At 36.7% G+C, this 20,832-nt stretch overlaps 1 protein-coding gene across 5 annotated transcripts in view; it reads left to right on the top strand.

The window, feature by feature from the left end:
• The window catches only part of USP3 (ubiquitin specific peptidase 3), a 108,555-nt gene that overhangs the window by 20,126 nt on the left and 67,597 nt on the right, over positions 1-20,832 (top strand). For 4 of the 5 annotated variants that reach the window (XM_064570338.1, XM_045899903.3, XM_064570340.1 and 1 more), the window contains exons 2-3: positions 10,736-10,796; positions 14,574-14,705. In XM_064570338.1, coding sequence (XP_064426408.1) covers positions 10,736-10,796; positions 14,574-14,705 — 193 coding nt within the window. Of the gene's footprint in view, positions 1-10,735; positions 10,797-11,910; positions 12,030-14,573; positions 14,706-20,832 lie in introns of those variants that run through there. The other variant, XM_064570339.1, reaches the window with a different exon arrangement.

The raw sequence follows: 20,832 nt of genomic DNA, 5'->3' as shown, positions 1-20,832 counted from the left end.
AGTATAGCATAAGGTATAGAGTTGTCAAATCACTGTTGTATACCTTAAAACTAATGTAATATTGTGTGTCAACTATAATTCAATAAAAATCAATAAATTAAAAAATATTTTTAAATGACTTGGCCTAGCACTTTGTATTGGGTATGTACCCAAGGTATATTTTGCTTGATTAGATTGGTGAACCAGGATTTAATCTCTGTTCTGAATACCTCTGAGTTCAGTATATTTCAGTATGATTTTGACACTTAAGTTGCCTCTGTACTTAAGTATTTTATCTGAGTAATATCTTATTAAGTTGTGTAAACCTCTGCACATCTCTCAGAAGGAACATCTGAAATGCTTTCTAAATATATTTATTTTACATTAGATGTATAAAGTTTAATGATTCTGACATTAAGGTGATTGTAGTAGTTAAAGATTTTTTTTTTTTTTTATTCATGAGAGACAGAGCGAGAGAGAAAGGCAGAGGGAGAAGCAGGCTCCCAAGGAGCAGGGAGCCTGATGCGGGACTCGATCCCAGGACCCTGAGATCATGACCTGAGCCGAAGGCAGACGCTTAGCCATCTGAGCCACCCAGGCACCCGGTGATTGTAGTAGTTAAATCGATTTTGAAATAAGCTTATTAAAATTGAGGGCGCCTGGGTGGCTCCTGTCTCTCTCTCTCTCTCTGTCATACATACATACATAAATAAATAAATAAATAAATAAAATTGAGTATTTTATCTGATTCATTTGATGTTTTGAATGTAATTTAATTTTAGGTCAGATATAGGAGGAGTTTCTGAGAGATTTTTGCTGTTTTTTTTCAATGTGACTTATGTATATGAGATTTTTTATGAAAAGGAATTGTCAGGGGCAGTTCCTTTTAGTGAGTGTAAACTCAGAAAAAATTCTAAGAATTAGTAGTCATGGTATACGTGGACATACGTTAACTGTTACATATAATCGCAGCCACCAGAATTAACTGCTGCCAGCCATTTTATTCTTTTTAATATATTTTTAATGAAAAGGGACTGACAGTCATTGGTACTTTCTTTTTGTTAGGCCCTTTGCTGTGCACGTTATATCTTTTATCTCATGAAATCTTTACCACAGCCATGTGAGGTAGAGGTGGTATTTGTCCTGTATTACAGATGAGGAAGCTGGCTTTGGAACCAGCTCCTTTAGGTCATAGAACAAAAGAACTGGTAAAGCTAGAAGGCAAATGTAAAACTGTTGGTCCAGAAGCCTGCCATGCTTGCTTCATTATATCACATGACCTCTAACATATTTATTTTGAGTCTGTAGAGTAACAGTTACATTCGTTTGAGGGTAACCTAGTCATTTGGTACATTTTTATATTAAAGAAGGAAGATTTCTTTTGGCAGGAGTCAAGGGCACGTGATTAAGGCCTTTGCTTAGTTCAACCGAGATGATGTGGAATAGAGTTCTGGTCATTGTGCCCTTCCCTCTCCTCCTCTTTCTGGGCTGGCTATGCAACAATTTTGTGAGAACTTTAAGAGAAAAGTGTGAGCACTTCCTCAGAAATCTTGGGATTCTGGTTAGCATGTGGGCTTTTGATTCCACCTACAAAGGCCTGGGATCAGACATTGCTGAGTGATATAGGGATCAGGTCAGGCTGGCTCAGGAATATTTAGAACTCAGAGCAAAGACAGAATTGGAAACAGAAATGCAGTAGGATGTTCTCAATTCATAACTATTCAGTTTTTCAAGTCAAACCTTCAGTAAAATCTGAGGTTTGTCAGAATGCTTATTAAAGAACATAATCCAGAGAGGCCAAAGAAATGAAGGATAGGCTTTGTAGCTTTAAAGAAGAGAAAAGGAATTCTTGCAGGTGCCAATGGCACTTTCTTAAGGATCTTTATTCAGAATTTGGGGTTGCTATGGGAATAGTGATTTTGAGATTTTGAAGGTTGTTTTTATAATATAGGGCAACATCAGGAGTGCTCAAGAAAGAATTAGGTTGCCTTATGGTTGTAACAGTACATCTGAATTTGAGTTATTAAAAGATTGGGAGGATATAGAAAGAGCCAGTCCCAAAGATGATGGCCGCTTAGTTGATGATAGACCACCATGTCTTTACTCTCTTACTACCTCTGTTGCAGAGGGGATCGTCTAGCCTTTATATAGTTTTGATTCTTAAGGGTAGAACCTCTTGGAGGTTCCCATCCTCATTTCTGTTAAACAACAGTGTCAATCATTTCAGTGAGTTTGGCAGGTGTGAATGAAGGATGCTTTATCACTGATACTCCTCTTTGTATAAGTGGTCTTCTGATTATCTACTGCTGCATAATAAACTATCCTACATCAGTAGCTTAAAACAACCATTTTATTTTGCTTATGATTTTGTGCATCAGAATTCAGGAGAAACTTGGCTGGTGTTGCATCTGCTGGAGTACCTGGGGCTGGAACATCTTCTTCCAAGATGCCTTCTTAAGTCACATCTCTGCTGCTTCTGGGCTCCACAGTCTCTTTCCCTTTCCCAACCCCCCGCACCATGGTGTCATATTCTCCAAGGTCTCCCCATGTGGTTTGGGTTTCTCACAGTATGTTGGGTGATCAGACTGCTTATGCTTAGATGGTGGCTGGCTTTTGCAAGAGTAAGCATTCCAAGTAACAGCAGGAGGAAGCTGTCAATTTCTTAAGGCCTAGACTTGCAAATGGATACAGAGTCACTTCTGTCATATTCAGTTGGTCAGGGCAGTTAGAGAGCCTGCCAAATTCAAAGAATGAAGATACAGATCTACTTCTCGATGGGAGTAGTGTCAAAGACTTTGTGGCTATCTTAAATCTGTTACAGGGCTGTTAAACAGAAAGGAGAGAATGATTATGAGAAATACTGAACTGTGACTTTACCAGAAAACAATTTACTTATTTAATGATTCAGGAGAGATTAAGATTAAGCCTTGAATAAGGATGGGAGTGAGGCAGGAGAGAGCTGCCAGGAGGAGGAAGGTGGAAAGGTTCTCATGGGCAGAGTGGAAAGATGACCAAGATAAGCTTTGCTTGGTAATTGCCGTCTCTGCCTTGCCCCTGAGCTTTTGGTTCTGTGATCTTGGCCTTGAGTCCCAACCTGCCACTTCTGTCCACTTTGCATTTGGTACTCATGCTTGGTCTCCTCTTTTTCCAGTATTTGGACCTCTGCTTAGTCTCCCAAACTCTGCATTAGCTCACTCCTTTGGCCCTGAGCACCTCCTGTTGCTTTTTAAGAGAACTCTATTTCCCTGTTCCCTGGGAACCCAGTGCCCATTCCCAGAATGAGCAGCACTGGAGGATGTCGCGGGGGTGGCGACAGACAATGAGTTTGGCTGCATTCAGACTGCTCTGGCACCTTTGGCAGTTGCTTAGGATAGCTGGGTTTCTTCCTTTCTGGACTATATTATACTATATTATAGCCCAGTTCCTGCTCTCTTTATGTGACTTTACCAACTCCTTCCCCCAGTAATTTCAGAGGATTCAAGTTGAAGATAGGAGAGACTTCAGAACTTTTAGCATGGAATAGGCTTGTGAGCATATGGTTCAAATAATATTTATGGTATAAAGAAGATTATATGCCTTGCTCTTAAATATCTAAAAATGTATCAGTTGGTGGGTTAGCTGGGTTAGTCCTAGAATATAGTTCTACTTATATTTACTGGAATACTCATAGAATTTTTATGATAATCCTGCCCCATTCTCTAGTTTTAAGAGGAATAACACTTTTACTATCGATACTTCTGTGGAGTGTGTATGTGTGTACGTGTGTTTTGAGTAACAGCTGCAAAAATTTTGTTTTCACTGATTATACTTTTACAAACCCATAGAGTTATAATCTTGGATTTTGGTTTCACTTACCACTCATGGTTAATAATTTAGAGTAAGTCTGTTTCATTAGGACAACTTTATAATACCAGTATCTTTAAACTTAAGCCATTTAAAATTTTTATTATAAAAGAAGTAACGTTTTCTGAAAAAATCACTGTTGTGGAAAGTAGATCCATGTGGGTCCAGTCCCTCATCCCATTCCTTTTACATAACCATTAACAGTTACCACATATCCTTCCAGACTTTAAAACTTTTATATAGAGGCATATAATATACACACAGAAACACGTAGTATAAAATCTTTTTAAAATAAAAATGACAACCTTCTGGACTTACTGCTTTACAGCAGTCCATGCCTTCAAACAGAGTTTGATTTCTAGTTCTGTCACTAACTTAGCAAGTTACATAACTTATCTCTGCCTAGTTTCCTTATCTGTAAAACAGGCCAAAGAATAGTATATTCCTTACTGGATTTTAGAGGATTAAATGAGTAATATTCATAAAGTGGTTGCCATAGTGCCTGGCACGTAATATGTCTTAGATGAATATTAACTAGATAAAAGTGAACTTGCTTTTTTAAAAAACCTATATTATGGATGTTTTCTTATGGCTTGGTAATATTTTTAGAGTGTTGCACTTTAAAAATTTTGTGTGTGTTGGGGGAGTGGTGTTCTGAGTTTTACTGTCATAGCAGCATGTTTTTCTGTAACAGTTTTGTTCAATGATTCCACACACTTCCCACCCCTGCAGCTGCAGTGAGTTGCTGTTTCTAATGGGCAGTGTGGTGGGAATGTGTTTGCCTCTCAAGTGGTTGGAGGCAGGAAAAAAAGCTGAAAACCATTGGTTTAGAAAATTACACTACATTAGCAATTGATCCCTGTGTTAAGCCTTTAAGTTAGGTGGAGAATGGAGTTGGAGTTGGAAGACTTTTATATATAGGGGAGGATGACATTATTGTTTCATTTATTTTTTCCCTTATGTTCTTTGACTAATCTTATGATTAGAGGGGATATGCTTATTCCCTAGTCTTCATTTTACAATGAAGAAATAGACCCAGAATAGTAGTGATGTTCTCAGTTCTGTAGCTAGTAATGGTAGAGCCAGACTAGAATCTTGGTCATCAGATCCTCACCTTTCTGAATTCTTAAGAAGATAAAGAGCCTCGCTACCAGTTGAAGCAACTATTGAATAATAGATGCGCTATAAGTGGCTTGCCATGTCAGTGCTGTGTGCTTGAACTATAATGTGTCTAGAGACACTAAGTTGTGTCATAAGCACTGGTGCTTGATGTTTTATAAAAGACGAAAATTTATAATTCCAAGAGAGGGGTGCCTGGGTGGCTCAGTCGGTTGAGCATCCGACTCTTGGTTTTGGCTTGGGTCATGATCTCAGGGTCATGAGATCAAACCCCTCAAGGGACTCCGTGTTCAGCATGGAGTCTGCTTGAGATTCTCTCTCTCCCTCTGCCCTTCCCCCTGCTTGCACACGTTCTCTCTCTCTCTCCCTCTCAAAAATAAATTAATTAAAAAAAAAAAAGAATTCCAAGAGAGTTGTTGATAGGCTTTAAATATCAAATGTACTCTACATTGTTAGGTTCTATGTAATGAATACTAAGGGTATTGAAGACCAATGGTTATGTGGGAAGTATAAATGCTATTTTGTCTTATGAACTCCTTGTCTTTTGAACGCAACCCAAAAACATCTGTGTGTAAACAGGCCCCTTTAAGCACAAATTCCCTAGTTTTTATCTCTTGATAAAGGAGCATACCACTTCAGTCTGTAGATCATTTGGAAGCTTTTCCTCTACCTCTGTGCCCTATCAATTCTAACTTCCTGGTTTCCAGGAGAGTTAAAGCTTTGGGGACTTTAGGAAGAAGACATGGCATGAGCATGATTTAGAGGCTGGTGCTCTTCCACCTCTCTCCCTTGCCTAGCCTATGTGTTACAGCCTCTACTTTCTGGAAAATGGCTCTAGTTCAGGAGAGGATCAAGACACTCCTCTTCCTCCAAAGAGGCCCTGTTGCCAAATTGCAGAGCTTGTGGTTGAGGTGAGAACAGGGCCAGAAGAAGGTTCTGAGGCCATAGCTGAAGGAGAGTAGAAGGAGCCTAGTTAGTACCAACATCTGGGCTGAGATGCGTAAGCTTAGAAAAGGGACACTGAGTTTGTGGTTGGAAGAATCCCAGCAAATGGGAGAGATTGCTGGAAGAAAGAATAACTTTGACAACATATTCTGAGTAAAAGGCAGAACTCCATTTATGGGATCCAGTGATCCTGTTGTGGCCAAGTGTAACAGTGAGAAATACACTGACCAGCTTTCTTGCTGTGATGTCACCTTGAAGTGTAATTAGGTGTACTAAAAGCCCTAATAAGTCTTAGACTTACCTTTTTTTTTTTTTTAAAGATTGTATTTATTTATTTAACAGAGAGAGAGAGGGAGAGAGGGAACACAAGCAGGGGGAGTGTGAGATGGAGAAGCAGGCTTCCTGCTGAGCAGGGAGCCGGATGCGGGCTCGATCCCAGGACCCTGGGATCATGACCTGAGCCAAAGGCAGATGCTTAACGACTGAGCCACCCAGGTGCCCCTGAATTTATCTTTTTTGAACTTCTCTAGGTTTCCATCTTCGTAACTCTTGCTGTCAAGTTCTAACATTTAAAATTTTTTAAATAAAAAAACTACTTCAGCTTAATATTTTTATGTTTCACTGGATAGCTTAAAAACATTTTTATTGACTATGTGTGTTTTTGTTTTAAATATATATATACAGTTAACCCTTAATCAACACAGGTTTGAACTATGTGGGCCTACTTATATGTGGATTTTTTTCAGTTAATATAGTGCAATACTGTAAATGTATTTTCTCTTCCTTAAGATTTTAATACATTCCTTTCTCTAGCTTACTGTATTTTAAGAATGAGGTATATAATACATATAACATACAAAATATGTATTAATGGACTGTTTATGTTATCAATAAGGCTTCTGGTCAACAACAGGCTATTAGTAGTTAAGTTTTTTGGGAGTCAGAAGTTATATGTGGATTTTTAACTCTGCGGGGGTTGGGACTCTTAGCCCGTGCATTGTTCCAGGGTCAACTCAACATTATTTCAGTTATGTTACGGTTCACGTAGAGTTTTATAGAAGAGCCTGGAAACCTCTAATACTGTTTCCATGGGAAATATGTTCATCCTACAGATAAACTTTTGAAACTCATCTGCCTATAAATTGAGACTACCTTTTATAAAAGAATACCCCTTAGGTGATAAAATAAATAATTTTAAGATTATTTGTAGTGTTCTTTTATTCATGTTATGTCCTTTTCTATTCTTAACAATAATTAAGAATTAGTTTAATTTAAAGCCAATATTTTTCATCCTATTTTATAATTGTTTTGGGTACATGAAAGGTTCTTATTTGGATAAGGTATGTATAAACAGTGAATATTCCCCAATGCAGTACAATAAATGGCTTCAGAATGCCTCATCATACCCTATTCTCTGTAGCTTTTTAGCTTTCAGATGTCTTTCTGGTGTTAAAGTATTAAGCCCTCAGAAGGTACTATCATTTAAATAGTCAAGACCAACTGTCCTATCACATATTTTTAACTTTTTTACTATAAATATTCATGATAGAAGATGTCCAGTTTCTTAACTCAGAAAGGGAACTCTTTTGAGATTTACTAAGAGGCACAGTCACTTGTTTGCAATGTTTTTAAAAGTCAGTACTTTTTCCTTTTACTCTCTCTCCTCATCCCTGTCTAAAGTACCTGTTTATCTACTTATTTTATTGAGATACAGTTCACATAACATAAAATTAACCATTTTAAAGTGGACAATTCAGTGGCATTTAGTATATCTATAACCACCACCTCTATCTAGTTGTAAGACACTTTCGTCATCCCAAAATAAACCCTGTACCTATCAAGCAGTTATTCCCCAATTTTTTCTCCCCTCAGCCTCAGGGTGCCATTTTAAAATTTGAAATTGAGAAATTAAAAAATTAATAAAACTTTTTGAGGTAATTGAGATATTATAAGACTAAATACAGAGTATACTGTTCTAAATTCAATAACATGCAGAAATGCATTTAATATACCGACAGTGGAGGGACGCCTGGGTGGCTCAGTTGATTAAAGCATCTGCCTTCAGCTCAGGTCATGATCTTGGGATCTTGGGATTGAGCCCTGCATCTAGCCGCATTGGGCTCTCTGCTCAGTGGGGAGTCTGCTTCTCCCTCTCTCTCTGCCCCCCACTAGTGCTTGCGCTCTCTCTTTCTCTCTCTCAAATAAATACAATCTTTTAAAAAATAATATATTGACAGTGGAGAAGTTAGATCATGAAATTATATGTGCTGTGTGTATATTTACAACTATAAGGGGGAACAAAGGAACGCTTGATAGAAAACACACTAAAGTAACAGTGATTTTGCTCTAGATTTTCTTTTTCTCATTTAAAGGAGGAAAAAATCTTCCATAATTAAAATGAAAACAAACTCTAGATGTCAAAAACTTGGGCCTAAACTTACTATTGTAACATAATTATTTATTTCAGGTTAATATTAAACTTCAACAGCTTTTTTTTCCAGATTGAGTTATGGTGTTTCTTAGCATTTACTAAGAGAAAAAGAGATTTGCTGGAGGAACAAAACAGTAATATTCTTAGTTTTTCAGTCCTCCAAATTATATCTCAAAACATGAATACCTATTTCAAGTAAGCTGTGTTCTAATTTATTTTTCTTTAAAAAATATACTTTATAGAACTTTCTTTTCAAACTATAAAAACATATTCTTTCAAGAATTTTTTTATTTAATTCAATTCAATTAATTAACATATAATGTATTATTGGTTTCAGAGGTAGAGGTCAGTGATTCAAAATCTTATACCCAGTGCTCATTACATCACGTGCCCTCCTTAATGCCCATCACCTGCAACCCTCAGTTTGTTTCCTATGATTAAGAGTGTCTTATGGTTTTGTCTCCCTCTGATTTTGTCTTGTTGTATTTTTCCCTCCCTTCCCCTATGCTCCTCTGTAAAAACATCATATTCTTGTTGATACAAATCAAAAGTACGGGGGTGTACAAATAAAAAGCCAACAGTCTCCTCTCAAATGTGGTCTTTTCGTGTACCTGCCTGTAATAATTGTTGTTAGCAGTTTGGCAGGTATTCTTGGCCTTTCGGTCATGTAGCTTACATGCACATATAATAAAATTGGACCCAAATGAGTAAAAAACTCAAATGCTTTCATGATGGCCCTGGCAGTTAATGTAAATGTGTGAATGCACTAAGGAAAGGTAGGACCCTTGCTTGCCAGAAGGGAATTTTACCATGCAGTTTTCATATTTAAAAACAGTTAGGGCCCTGTGCTGGCCAGACAGGCAGAATCCCTTGGGCAGTGTATCATTGTGCTTTCCTATTCTTCCTTGCCCATCTCTTCCCTCCCAGAATGAACGCATGTCAGAGATTTATTTAACTCATTAATGAGGAAACCAGCAGGATGGTAAAGCTGATTCTAGAAGCATTTGAGGAATTGCGTGTATGCAGGTATTAAAGAAAGAACATTGAAATAAATTGCTAAACTCAATATAAAATTAGTTATTGTCCTACTGGGTGGTAAAACCATTACCTTTGGAGCATGCTGAACAGATACTATCTCTACGAAATAAAAATCTATAAGTTTGCCTGTAACGTCATAGAATTTGGGTCCTAATCAGAAGTAAACAGCAGATCAAACTATTATTAATAAAATATCTTTGGGAGGATCTATTAAACAATGTTTCATTATACATCGAAAGGGCTTACAGTTCTTGATGAATCTTTTTTCCAGTTTTGGTTAATTTTTCTTAACAGGGAGAAAGGCCTGTTGTGATGTATAAGGCAAGAGCAGTACAGTAGGGACCAGAACTTGGAAGCGCTTGGTGTCTTAAACTAGGAGATTTGACCTTTCAACAAGTGTTTATTGAGCACATACTATGTGCCAGGCGGTGAATTTATTGTACTCCTGAGTGTGTGGTTGTGCTGTGGTGCCCCTCCCATACCCCTAGGATGTGGACTTGTGGTTCTCAGGGGGTTGTATTAGGTAGTCACCTGGGAAGCTACTTTTCTCAAAATACCCATGTTCTTTGTCCTCTGTCCTGACCCCAATGTAGATATCTCTGCCTGAGTAGAACATACGCATTTTGAAATAGCTTTCCAGGTGATTTTTATGCCCCTTCCCTTTTGAAAATCATTGTTATGTTTATTGGGCTCTTTTTTTTTTTTTTTTTAGGTTGAATGAGTAAACCACAAGCAAAATTATAATCAGTGTTTTTAAAGTTTTCATTCTTTTCTTGCCTACCTCATTCCTGTAATACTAAAACTAAAATAATTAATGTCTTGATTATACGCTCAGCAAGAATTAAATGCAGTTGTCATATTTAGAATTATATTTTATGCAACGAAGACATTAATTTGGGAAGAACTGGATTTAGTCTTCCTAATTGTATCTTTAGGTTATGCCTCTCATTAGGTAAACAAAGAGTTGTCATTTATAGTAGTATGTAATCTGCCTGGCAAAGACTTGTGATTAAAAAATTAGACTTAAAAAATGTTTTTAAGAGAAAATAGACTGTCATTAGCTTGTTGGAGACTGTGGCAAAAAGAAAGAAATCATAAAGGAAAAAAGCATATATACGTTTAACCTGTGGTTGAACTATTTGAGTCAGCGGTTCAAATGAGCAGCTGTCGTGGGCGTGCATTTCAGTTCTTTTCAGTATAACTGTAATTGGGCAGCCTTTCTGTGTAAATGCACTCACAAAGCAGAAATCTGTGATTTCGGTACCCCCGGGCAGCCATGGCATTTATAACTCAATCCCAGGGTGTGCCCTTACAGATTAGGGGAGAAGCTGGGAAGTAACACGATGCAATTGGTATATTGTGTATTTTTCTTTTTATTAGTGTGCCGCTCCAACAAAAGCCCCTGGGTCTGTTTGACTTGTTCAAGTGTCCACTGTGGAAGGTAGGTGCCATACTTACTATCTCACTACCCTACTTGCTTTTTTCAGTTTGCCGTTGGGCTTTATGTCAGGGCTTCAGTGACTTGGATTTATTAGCACCATTGCTTAACCGTTGTATGTAATTCTCTGTAAGTCTTCCCTTCCCAGTAGGGTCTGTTCGCTCAGTGATACCACTGGGGAAGACCTAGGGGGGGAGACCCTTTATTTATGTTGGTACTCAGAAGAATTAATTCGATGATCAGATAATCCAGAAATAGTTGATTGAAAAGATGAAATGAGGGCACTTTGAATTCTTTAGATAAAGGTTTACCTTAATGGTTGTTTGTTAAACCTTCTAATAGGGTAAATTTAAGCATATACAAAAGTATAGAGGTAATATAACTGAACTCCATTATTTTCATCACCCAGCTTCAACAGTGATCAGTACATTGCCAAACTTGTTTCACCTATTACCTACACTGTTCCCAGCTTTACTGATTTTTGAATCAAATTCCAGATATCACATCATTCTTCTGAAAACAAAACAACAAAATGTTCATAAAGGAATTCCCTTGAAAAGGGTCTCGTTGTGGAGTTCATTATTAATTGCTGTTGAAGATGTACCAAATGTTTCATTGTTCCATTAAGATATTTTTGTTTTCCAGGGACTTAACACCCCCTACCCCCCAAATTTTGTTCAAGCCTGAGCATTTCCTCCCCTTTCTTGGCTTCAAAATGATGTTACTTAAATACTTAAGGAACTTTTTTCTTCGAACTCAAACTCAAATAAATATCACCCTTTGCATTCTTTTAGCTTGACAGCACATTTATTTCTATTGCTCTTTTAACTTAGAAAATCCACTTTGAATTTACTTAGAAGTATAGCTTAGCAGCAAGGGAATGGGAAATCATACTGTCACACGGGCTGAAATCTACATTGTATTTATTAGAACTATTTCCCCATTGTTATTTTTAAACCCTCATTGCATGAAGAGAGCATCTGTGTTCAGTTAACTTTTGATTTTTCACATTTTGAGCCATGGAATTGAGTATTTTTTCCATGTACACTTAAAAGTACCTTTGGAAAATGTTAACTGCATATCTTAATTGTGGCTGTTGTGGTTTTGAAATCTCTAGGATTTGGGGACCCTGAAAATACTTTGTACAGATAACATTTAAAAAAAAAAAAAGAAGAAAAGTAGAAGCACTTAAATTCTGCACTTGAAGAGACAGATTCCTCTCCTAGATTTTGAGAGGTGAGAATTATAATGCAATAAAATTTATATAGTTCTGTTCTCCAGTTGTCTCATAGTGCTCTACGGCCTGAATCTTGAAGGTCATATGCCAACAAAAAGACCTGACAAACTCTCAAAAATTGGAGAGGTTAATGTTCTTAATAGCAAGGGACAAATAGTTCTCTAAGTAGGTTTTGGAAAAATAAATTGAAAAATTTCTAGACTCTGCAGGTAGTCTGTTTCCAATTGTAAGCAGTCTTAAATTTAGAAATTTAACGTAGTTTCAGAGAAATATGATTAAGTAGATTAAACAGATAATGGGAGTAGCTTGCATTTGGATCTTCTTTTTACATAGCTAATTGGTTAATTTTCTTTTATCATGTGACCCTGGATGTTGATTGCCAAGAATCCTGATTTTTCAGTAATTCTAGGCCTGTTTTCTGCAGAAAGTCTTAAATTGATTTTCCTTCAATTTATCAGTAGCATGTTTGAGTTGTATATTCTGTAGGCCTTCACGACATCATCCCATTTATTTTTCAAATTTTTGTGATTATGGTTAGAAATCTGTGACATATATATTGATGCTTTTCCTTTTTAGACCAAATTGCCCAGTTAAAATCTAAAATTAGATGAGGGAAATATTTATCCAGTTTATACATAATTGTTAACTTCTGAGTGATGTATTTGAATATTAGCCAAAATATTACTAATCTTAATGTCAGCAGTCATATACTAATTACTTTTCAGCAACACCTACAGTAACCATTTAAACGTCTAGTACATTTAGAGACTCTACAGTGTGGTGGCTAAATGAACTATATGTACTATGTTTCAAAGACCTAAAAGTAGGTGCCTTATTATCATTGTTCAGTATTGCTTTTTCTTTGATTTTGAAGGTGCTCATTATAAATATTAACTTTTGTTTCTCATGGCACAGTATAAATTCTATAAGCATAGGAAATTGAGCCGATTAGATATGGAACCTATACGATGCCTTGGAGTTTACCTTTTTAATTAAGTATTGGGTGTTTCTTGACCTACGCAATGTATGTGCTTAATATGACCACTTTCTAAACAATTATATTGTTCGAATTCTGAATAAATAGTTAAGCATATAAAGGAAAACATGAATAAAATAATTACCAACATCTATTCGTTCATTTATGCATTCTGAGCCATGAATTTCTTAATCACCCAACAACTCATGAAATATAAGTACTATTATCTCCATTTTTCAGATGAGAAAATATAAGTGCAGAGAGGTTAAGTAACTCATCTAAGCTCACGTGGCCAGCATGTGACAAAGCTACTTTTGAACTCAGGCAGTCTAATTTTTGAGCTTATACTCTTAATCATTATTTTATTTTAAAATTGATTTTACTTTTGTGGACAGAGGACCCATATACACACGATTTTTGGTTATGTTTACTATAATGAAAAAATGGGGAAAAAACATCAAAATCTAAGCTGAGGTTAGTAGTGCCCCTAATGCTTCCACCTTTCCTAAGGTAGAGGCTGGGCCTGAAGTTGTCCTCCCTCTACCGCAGTTGTTCTACTTTCCCCAAGGTGAGTGTTGCTCCTGGTATAATTAAGGCGCCTCATGACAAAACATTACTGTAACTCTCTGAGTATGTTTATTTTAGTACCATTTGACCAACATCTGTTTTGACTGAGTTTTCAATAAGGCCTTGCCTTCTGTAAATTGACAACTTTCTAGGAACTGGGAAGTTTTGTTTTATAAGGGTCTTCATAGTACTGGCCAGTTACAACATTGTACAGTATTTAGGTGGAGGTTTGGAGGAACTTGGGTGTGTGCGCCATATGCATTATTTCAGTTTCATTCTGCTTTCTGTAATACACTGATTTATTAAATCTGATAGAAAGTGTTAGAAAATTGTTATGAATATAGTCAACCTTTAATTATCTTTGTCCGTTTAAAGAAATAGTTTATATAAGCTTAAGATGATTTGTACTTTGTATTGTTTCTAAACAAATGTGTTTACATATGAGTGGAGCTAATTATTTAGGCATTTGAATAAAATATCTGAAGCCATATTGATGAGAAAGAGAAGATTATCCTGTTTCCCTATCTGACTTTCACCTTTTACATAAACAGCCGTCCAAGCACAGTCTGTGGCCCTGTGGGAAGTGGTTGAGTGATTTAGTTTACAAATCTTGCCTTTGAGAATAACCTGAGTTGGTTAGCAGTCTGAGAAAAGCTTAAAAAAAAAAAAAAAAAGAACAAAGCTATAGCAAAAGCATCAGCAAAGGAGTTGATAAGTGATAATTGTCGTGATATTGAAACTGATTGGCATAGATGAGCCTTTCCTTGCCTGGCCCTAATCTTGTGTGTAATTAAAAGTTGACTGTCATGTTTGATTGCAAAAAAGCATATTTTAAGCACTAAGCTTAATCACTAACTAATTGAATGCTCTTTAGGATTGAATGCTCTTATAAGGAGGAATTCTTTCTCATTCTAATTTGATTATCATCTAATTTTATTATCTACTATTTTAACTTCCAAAGCAATATTTAGATTAAAATAAAATTTTATTTGGTTTTAAGGTATGTGAATGGCCATGCAAAAAAACATTATGAAGATGCACAAGTACCCTTAACTAATCATAAGAAATCAGAAAAGCAAGATAAACCTCAGCATACAGTGTGTATGGATTGCAGTAGCTACAGTACCTACTGGTAAGTATTAATATTTTCTGGAGATGATATTCCTTACTCAGTGTCTGCAAGTGTTTCCTCATTTCCCTCACTCTTTCCCCTCCCCCATCAATCTCTAAACCAGTTGCTACAGCCGTTACCTCCTTTTAGTTTTGTTAGGATGCATAGGGGATTGGAGCTATCAGGAATGCCTGTCTTTATTCATTCAGATTTTCTCTGCATTGTTCCCTTCAACTTCTGGGCCTCCTCTTTCCCACCCGCTCTGTTCCTTGTCCATCCTGATAAGCTTCAGGGCAATGAAAAGTATTTCTTTGTGGTTGTTCTTTATAATTATTTTTCTTATTTTGTTTTTAATTGAAGAATAATAAGATAAACACTCGTGTTCAAAACAAAACAAAACAAAACCCAAGCCCGTGTTTTAATTGTCCAGTTAACATTTTGTTATGTAATCTTGAAAATGTAACTTCTTGGTTTAAAAACTGTTTTGACAATCACCTCTCCCAGCACAGATCCATTCTCGTCTCCTCCTCTGTAGATAAATAAATGTTAAGAATTTCATGTGTAGCCTTTCAGGCTTTTTTTTTTTTTTTTTTTTTAAAGTATCACATCCTTTAAAAGGAGATTGGAGGCTCTGTTCTTTCTTTGTAATATAATATGCATGTCTGTTTCATATAAATGACAATGAAATAAGTATCGATTTTTGTGACTACTTAGAAATAGGTTATTTAGGTTACAGTAATGTTAAATAATTCATATTCATTTGGTATGCTCAGAAGGTCAGTGTTTTTTGCAGTTTTAACTTCAGTGTGAAGCAAGTTTTTTTCCTTGACTAGTAAATTATAATGAATAATTCTTTAATCCGTTTACTCTCAATTAAAAGGTTTTTGAGATTGAAGGGGAAAAAAGCCATTTGAAAGATCCCTTTGGAGATCTTTTTTGGCCATCCAGCCCTTAAATGTCACACGAAAGCAGTACAGGACAGGAATGAGGATTTAAAGTCTAAATTTAATCACTTTTGATTTACACTCTACTGGAGTTTCGTGCTAATCTTTTCTAATTATTCTTAGTTGATTATTGTATTGTAGAAAAATGTCCATCAAAAGGAAGAAAGAGTGGCTTCCTATCTTTACAATTTTTAACGGTTTAACATTATTAATTTGTGGCTATTAAATGAAATATCTTAAGGTTTAGTCATGCAGACCACTACTCTTTCCATGGAAGATGTCCAGACCTGGAAGAGAGAGAAGCGAGAGGTAGATAACGATTTCAATAAAAATGAAAATCTTAGCAAGATTTTCATACCCGGGCTAGTGCTCAGTTTATTGTCATTTACTCTTGTAAAATGCTCCTTCCTATGAAAGGTGAGCATTAGCCAGGCTGTTAGAGTGTTCTCATTAGTTTTTCCCTTTTTCCCTCAGGAAACTTACATACTAGAATGACAGAGCTACCTAATTGACAGAACCATATGTTTCTTTAAGACTTACTTTTAGAGGGGCGCCTGGGTGGCTCAGTTGTTAAGCATCTGCCTTTGGCTCAGGTCATGTTCCCAGGGTCCTGGGATCGAGCCCAGGTCATGTTCCCAGGGTCCTGGGATCGAGCCTAGGTCATGTTCCCAGGGTCCTGGGATCGAGCCCCGCATCAGGCTCCTTGCTCTGTGGGGAGCCTGCTTCTCCCTCTTCCACTCCCCCTGCTTGTGTTCCCTCTCTTGCTGTGTCTCTCGCTGTCAAATAAATAAATAAAATCTTTAAAAATAAATAAATAAATAAAAATTAAAAAACAAAAAAACAAGACTTACTTTTAGAGAGCAGAATTTAAGATCACTCTTTAGGTATAATTTCACAATCATTGTTCTAAGTCATGTCAACCTGTATGTACCCGATGTTGAAAACATTCATTCTTCTTGATTTTCAGTTAGCAGTGTGCATGAAATGCTAAATGGGGAAGTTTGGAAATACAGTTAAATCTGTGCTATAACAAGTTTGCAGTGGGTTTTCTTGCAATTGGTGAGATTATGAGGAAACCGTAACTCTGAGGAAATTTTAAAAATTATCTTAATGAAGTAGAATAGGTCTCTTTAAAAATATAGGTTACGTACTTCAGTGTCTTCATTTATAAGAATATACTTTAAAGTTTCTGCATTTTGGAGGAGTACCTTTATTAACTAGAATTGGAATTTGATTTGTTTTATGTTGGTATAATATGCAAAAGTACATGTGGTTTCATGGCTGAATTGTAATTAAATGGCAGATCTTGAACTTTGGGGAATATACACCATGGCGGAGGCTTCTTGGCCATTTGCCAGTCTTCTGTGTGAAGTTATACAGAGCTGCAAGTGTGTGGACACTCAGAGCTTCTGAAATGCAGGAAGGGAACTGCAGCTGGTCACATTACTGTATTATTTGTAGGTTTAAGAACAAAATGCCAGGGAATCACCCTGGAGGATTATACTGATGCCTTAAAAGAAATCTGCAATAGTTGCAAACTGATAAAGCTGTAGTCTAAATTAACATTTTCCTCACACCTCAGCATGATTAGGAAAAAAATGAAAAAGGATTTCTTCTTTCTGTATGAATGTGTATGTGTGTTATTTTCTAGTATGCTTCAGTAATTTCACTTCAGTTCATCAAGTTTCCTTGCACATAAGTTTCTTATGGTTAGACTCAGTGATTTGCTTCCGAGATAAAATATTGGTGCATTAGTTTTAACCTATTTGATTATTGTTATGCTTGTTATCAAAATCTTTTGACTTTATCTAATTTTAAAGCTCCTTTTCTATGTGCTCTCTGCTCTAAAGAAGTTGAAACATGTTCTGAGGCTTAGAGTTTGTCCTTACTTCCCCTTTCCAAGAGTCCCTGCCCTTTCCTATCTTAGCATATCCTTCGTGAAGTTACCACTGAACTCTCCCCCACTTCCCTCCTCCCAGCTTCAATTGTAGCTGGATGTAATCTCTCCTAAACTCATAGTTCTTAGGATACTTGTAATTTCCTGCTGCACGTTAGGTTATTTGTAAATGCCCTTGGGGACTGCAGGAACCATATATCAGATAACATCTTCCATAGTACTCAGTGTTTGGTGCAGAGTAGGCAATATGTTGTATTGTTGGAAAGATTGTATTTTGATTTATGTCTTCCAAAAATGGGGAAGGTTACACCAAATCTGTAATATTTGCCCTCTGATCATGTTGGAGGACTAAAGAACCACAGAACATCTTTCTCAAAGAAGACGTAAATCGTGGCTTGTGTGAGCTATTTCATTTACCTCCCAGGAGGGACACTCTGCTGCAGAGCAGTTCCCTTCACTTCTCACATAAACAGGACATCCGGAAGAAGCACGTATTGACCAAACAGAACAACATAAAATGGGTCACTGTTTCAAAAGAGGGAAAGCAATACCAAAAGGAGTCATTTTGATTTGACACAAACCTACTCCTAAAGGAGACTTTCATTTTTATAGAAATTCATTTTATTAACTAGAATTGGAATTTGATTTGTGAAGATTTCTATAAAATGAATTTCTATAAAAATGAAAATCTCCTCAAGATGTTCACACAAGGGCTAGTGTTCACTTTTATTATGTGTTAAGTAGTATTTCCTTTCCTCCCACCCCAACTTCTCTCTCCAGTCAGTAAAAATGTAATTGTATGTAGTATACATTATTGTATCAGAAAGAAACTATGATTAAAATTAGGAACTTTTATCTGATTTCTTACATAGACATTTGGAATTAATAGTTTAAAATGCTGAACAGAAAACTTCTGACATCTGACATAGTCTTGTCGACGCTGATCCGATAATCAATAGTAACCGAATTTCTGAGAATACAAAAATACAAAAGGAATATTAAAACTAAATAAAATAAAATGAAAAATATAAAATTAAACTACTAGGCAGGGTAATATTTTAAGGCACTATATCAAACAAAGACATATTATGAAATGTGAATCAATTTGTCTAGAAAAAAGACTTGTATTTCAGATTTTTTTTAAAAAGATTTATTTATTTTAGAGAGAGTTCGGGGCGGGGGGAGGGAGTGGAGGAGCAGAGGGAGAGGGAGAAACTCAAGCAAATGAGCCCCACATGGGGCTCAATTCTGAGACCCTGAGATCACAACCTGGGTTGAAACCAAGAGTCAGATGCTTAACTGACTGTGCCATGCAGGCACCCCTGTATTTCAGATTTTAAACACCTGTAACAAATACCAGTTTTAACTAAAACTAATAAAAATAAAGTTCTTAGTTTTGGACTTAAATTGATACCGAATCATTTTCAAAGGAAATTATGATTAAATATTAAAAAGGAGGGGAAAAAAGTTAAAAAAAAAAAATGGAGCACCTGGGTGGTTCACTGGGTTCAGTATGGAACTCTTGATTTCGGCTCAGGTCATGATCTCAGGGTCGTGAGTTTGAGCCCTATGTTGGGCTCTGCGATGGATGTGGATGGAGCCTGCCTAAGGTTCTCTCTCTGCCACCCCCTGCCCCGCCTTGTTCGCTCGTGCGTACACACGCTCGCTCTCAAAAGAGAAAAGTAAAAGGGAAAATCTTTAGACTATCTTTATAAACAATTTGGGTACAAATCTTCAGTGTTGTAAAGATTAGAGAACAGGAAGAGTTTTGTTTATTTAAAAACAGTATTTTTGAAGTTTAAAAAGAACTTTTTCAGTAGAGGTGGTCTGAAAACATGAAAGGCTCTTCCTTAATAAGCTAGTACTTGTCTGCTTTCAACAAAGGATATAGGTTTTCTGGGGCGCCTGGGTGGCTCAGTTGGTTAAGTGACTGCCTTCGGCTCAGGTCATGATCCTGGAGTCCTGGGGTCCTGGGGTCGGGGCTCCCTGCTCGGCAGGGAGTCTACTTCTCCTTCTGACCTTCCCCCCTCTTGTGCTCTCTCTCTCTAATTCTCTCTCTCAAATAAATAAAATCTTTAAAAAAAAAAAAAGGATATAGGTTTTCTCTGCAGTTGTTGTTCTAATTTTCCAGAATTGGCTTATTTGATGGCAGTACATCAGAATTTAGTAAAAGAGAATTTAAAAATAAGCTTGCTATGTAAGTTCTTTTGGGTTTTAACTTTCCTTGGCTTGAAAAGATGAAGTCACTAGAATACAGGCTTTTTTTTTTTCCTGTAATTCTATCTTTTATAATAAAACCAGAGGTCAGATTTGCCTTCGGATGTCACAATATTATGCAAGGGAACAAAAAGGAATTTAAAACTTAATGACAGACCCGCCATTGTCCTTCTTGAGGGGTACTTTTTGCGTAAAAGTTTTCGTTTTGTTTTGAGGGGATTTACAACTTACTGGGTTTTTTTTTGTTTTTGTTTTTTTTAAGATTTTATTTATTTGACAGAGAGAGACACAGCGAGAGAGGGAACACAAGCAGGGGGAGTGGCAGAGGGAGAAGCAGGCTTCCCGCGGAGCAGGGAGCCTGATGTGGGGCTCGATCCCAGGACCCTGGGATCATGACCCAAGCCAAAGGCAGCCGCTTAACTGACTGAGCCATCCAGGCGCCCCTACAACTTACTGTTTAAAGATCACTTTGTAGGGACGTCTGGGTGACTCAGTCCGTTTAGCGTTTGCCTTTGGCCCAGGTCATGATCCCAGGCTCCTGGGATCTAGTCCCACGTCATTCTCCTTGCTCAGCAGGGAGCCTGCTTCTGCCTCTGCCTGCAGCTCCCTCTGCTTGTGCTCTCTCTCTCTCTCTGTGTCAAATAAAGTCTTTAAAAATAAATAAATAAAGATCACTGTAGCCAGTAGATTAAAGGACTTGTTTCTTTACTGTTGCATAATAAATCAGGTTCATTTGTATGATGATTGCTTCTTGTTTCAGATAGGTGGTGAAAGGTTTGGTTTGGGAATATTTTCTTACTTCTTCAAGAATGTGATATGGGTCTTTATAACTTCAATAGCACTTAACAATAGGAATGGAAAAACAACCTTAGAATTTTAAAGCTAAGGAAGAGATTTTTCTGTTTTGGGTGTGTGTGCCATAAAATATTGTAGCAGTTGAGCAATTAAAAGTGGCTAGTGGGACTCAGGAATTTAATGTTTTAATTTGTTTTGTTGAAGTCAACCACATGGGGCTTCTGTATTTCAGAATGCAGTAACTATTATACTAGATGTTGCAGCCTCAAACTATTAAAATTTAACATTGAGTATT

Source organism: Mirounga angustirostris, unplaced genomic scaffold (genome assembly GCF_029215605.1).
Source record: "Mirounga angustirostris isolate CCGP_5_RB_7025 unplaced genomic scaffold, mMirAng1.0.hap1 SCAF_9, whole genome shotgun sequence".
Classification (NCBI taxonomy): domain Eukaryota; kingdom Metazoa; phylum Chordata; class Mammalia; order Carnivora; family Phocidae; genus Mirounga; species Mirounga angustirostris.
This window is presented reverse-complemented; position numbering and strand designations above follow the sequence as displayed.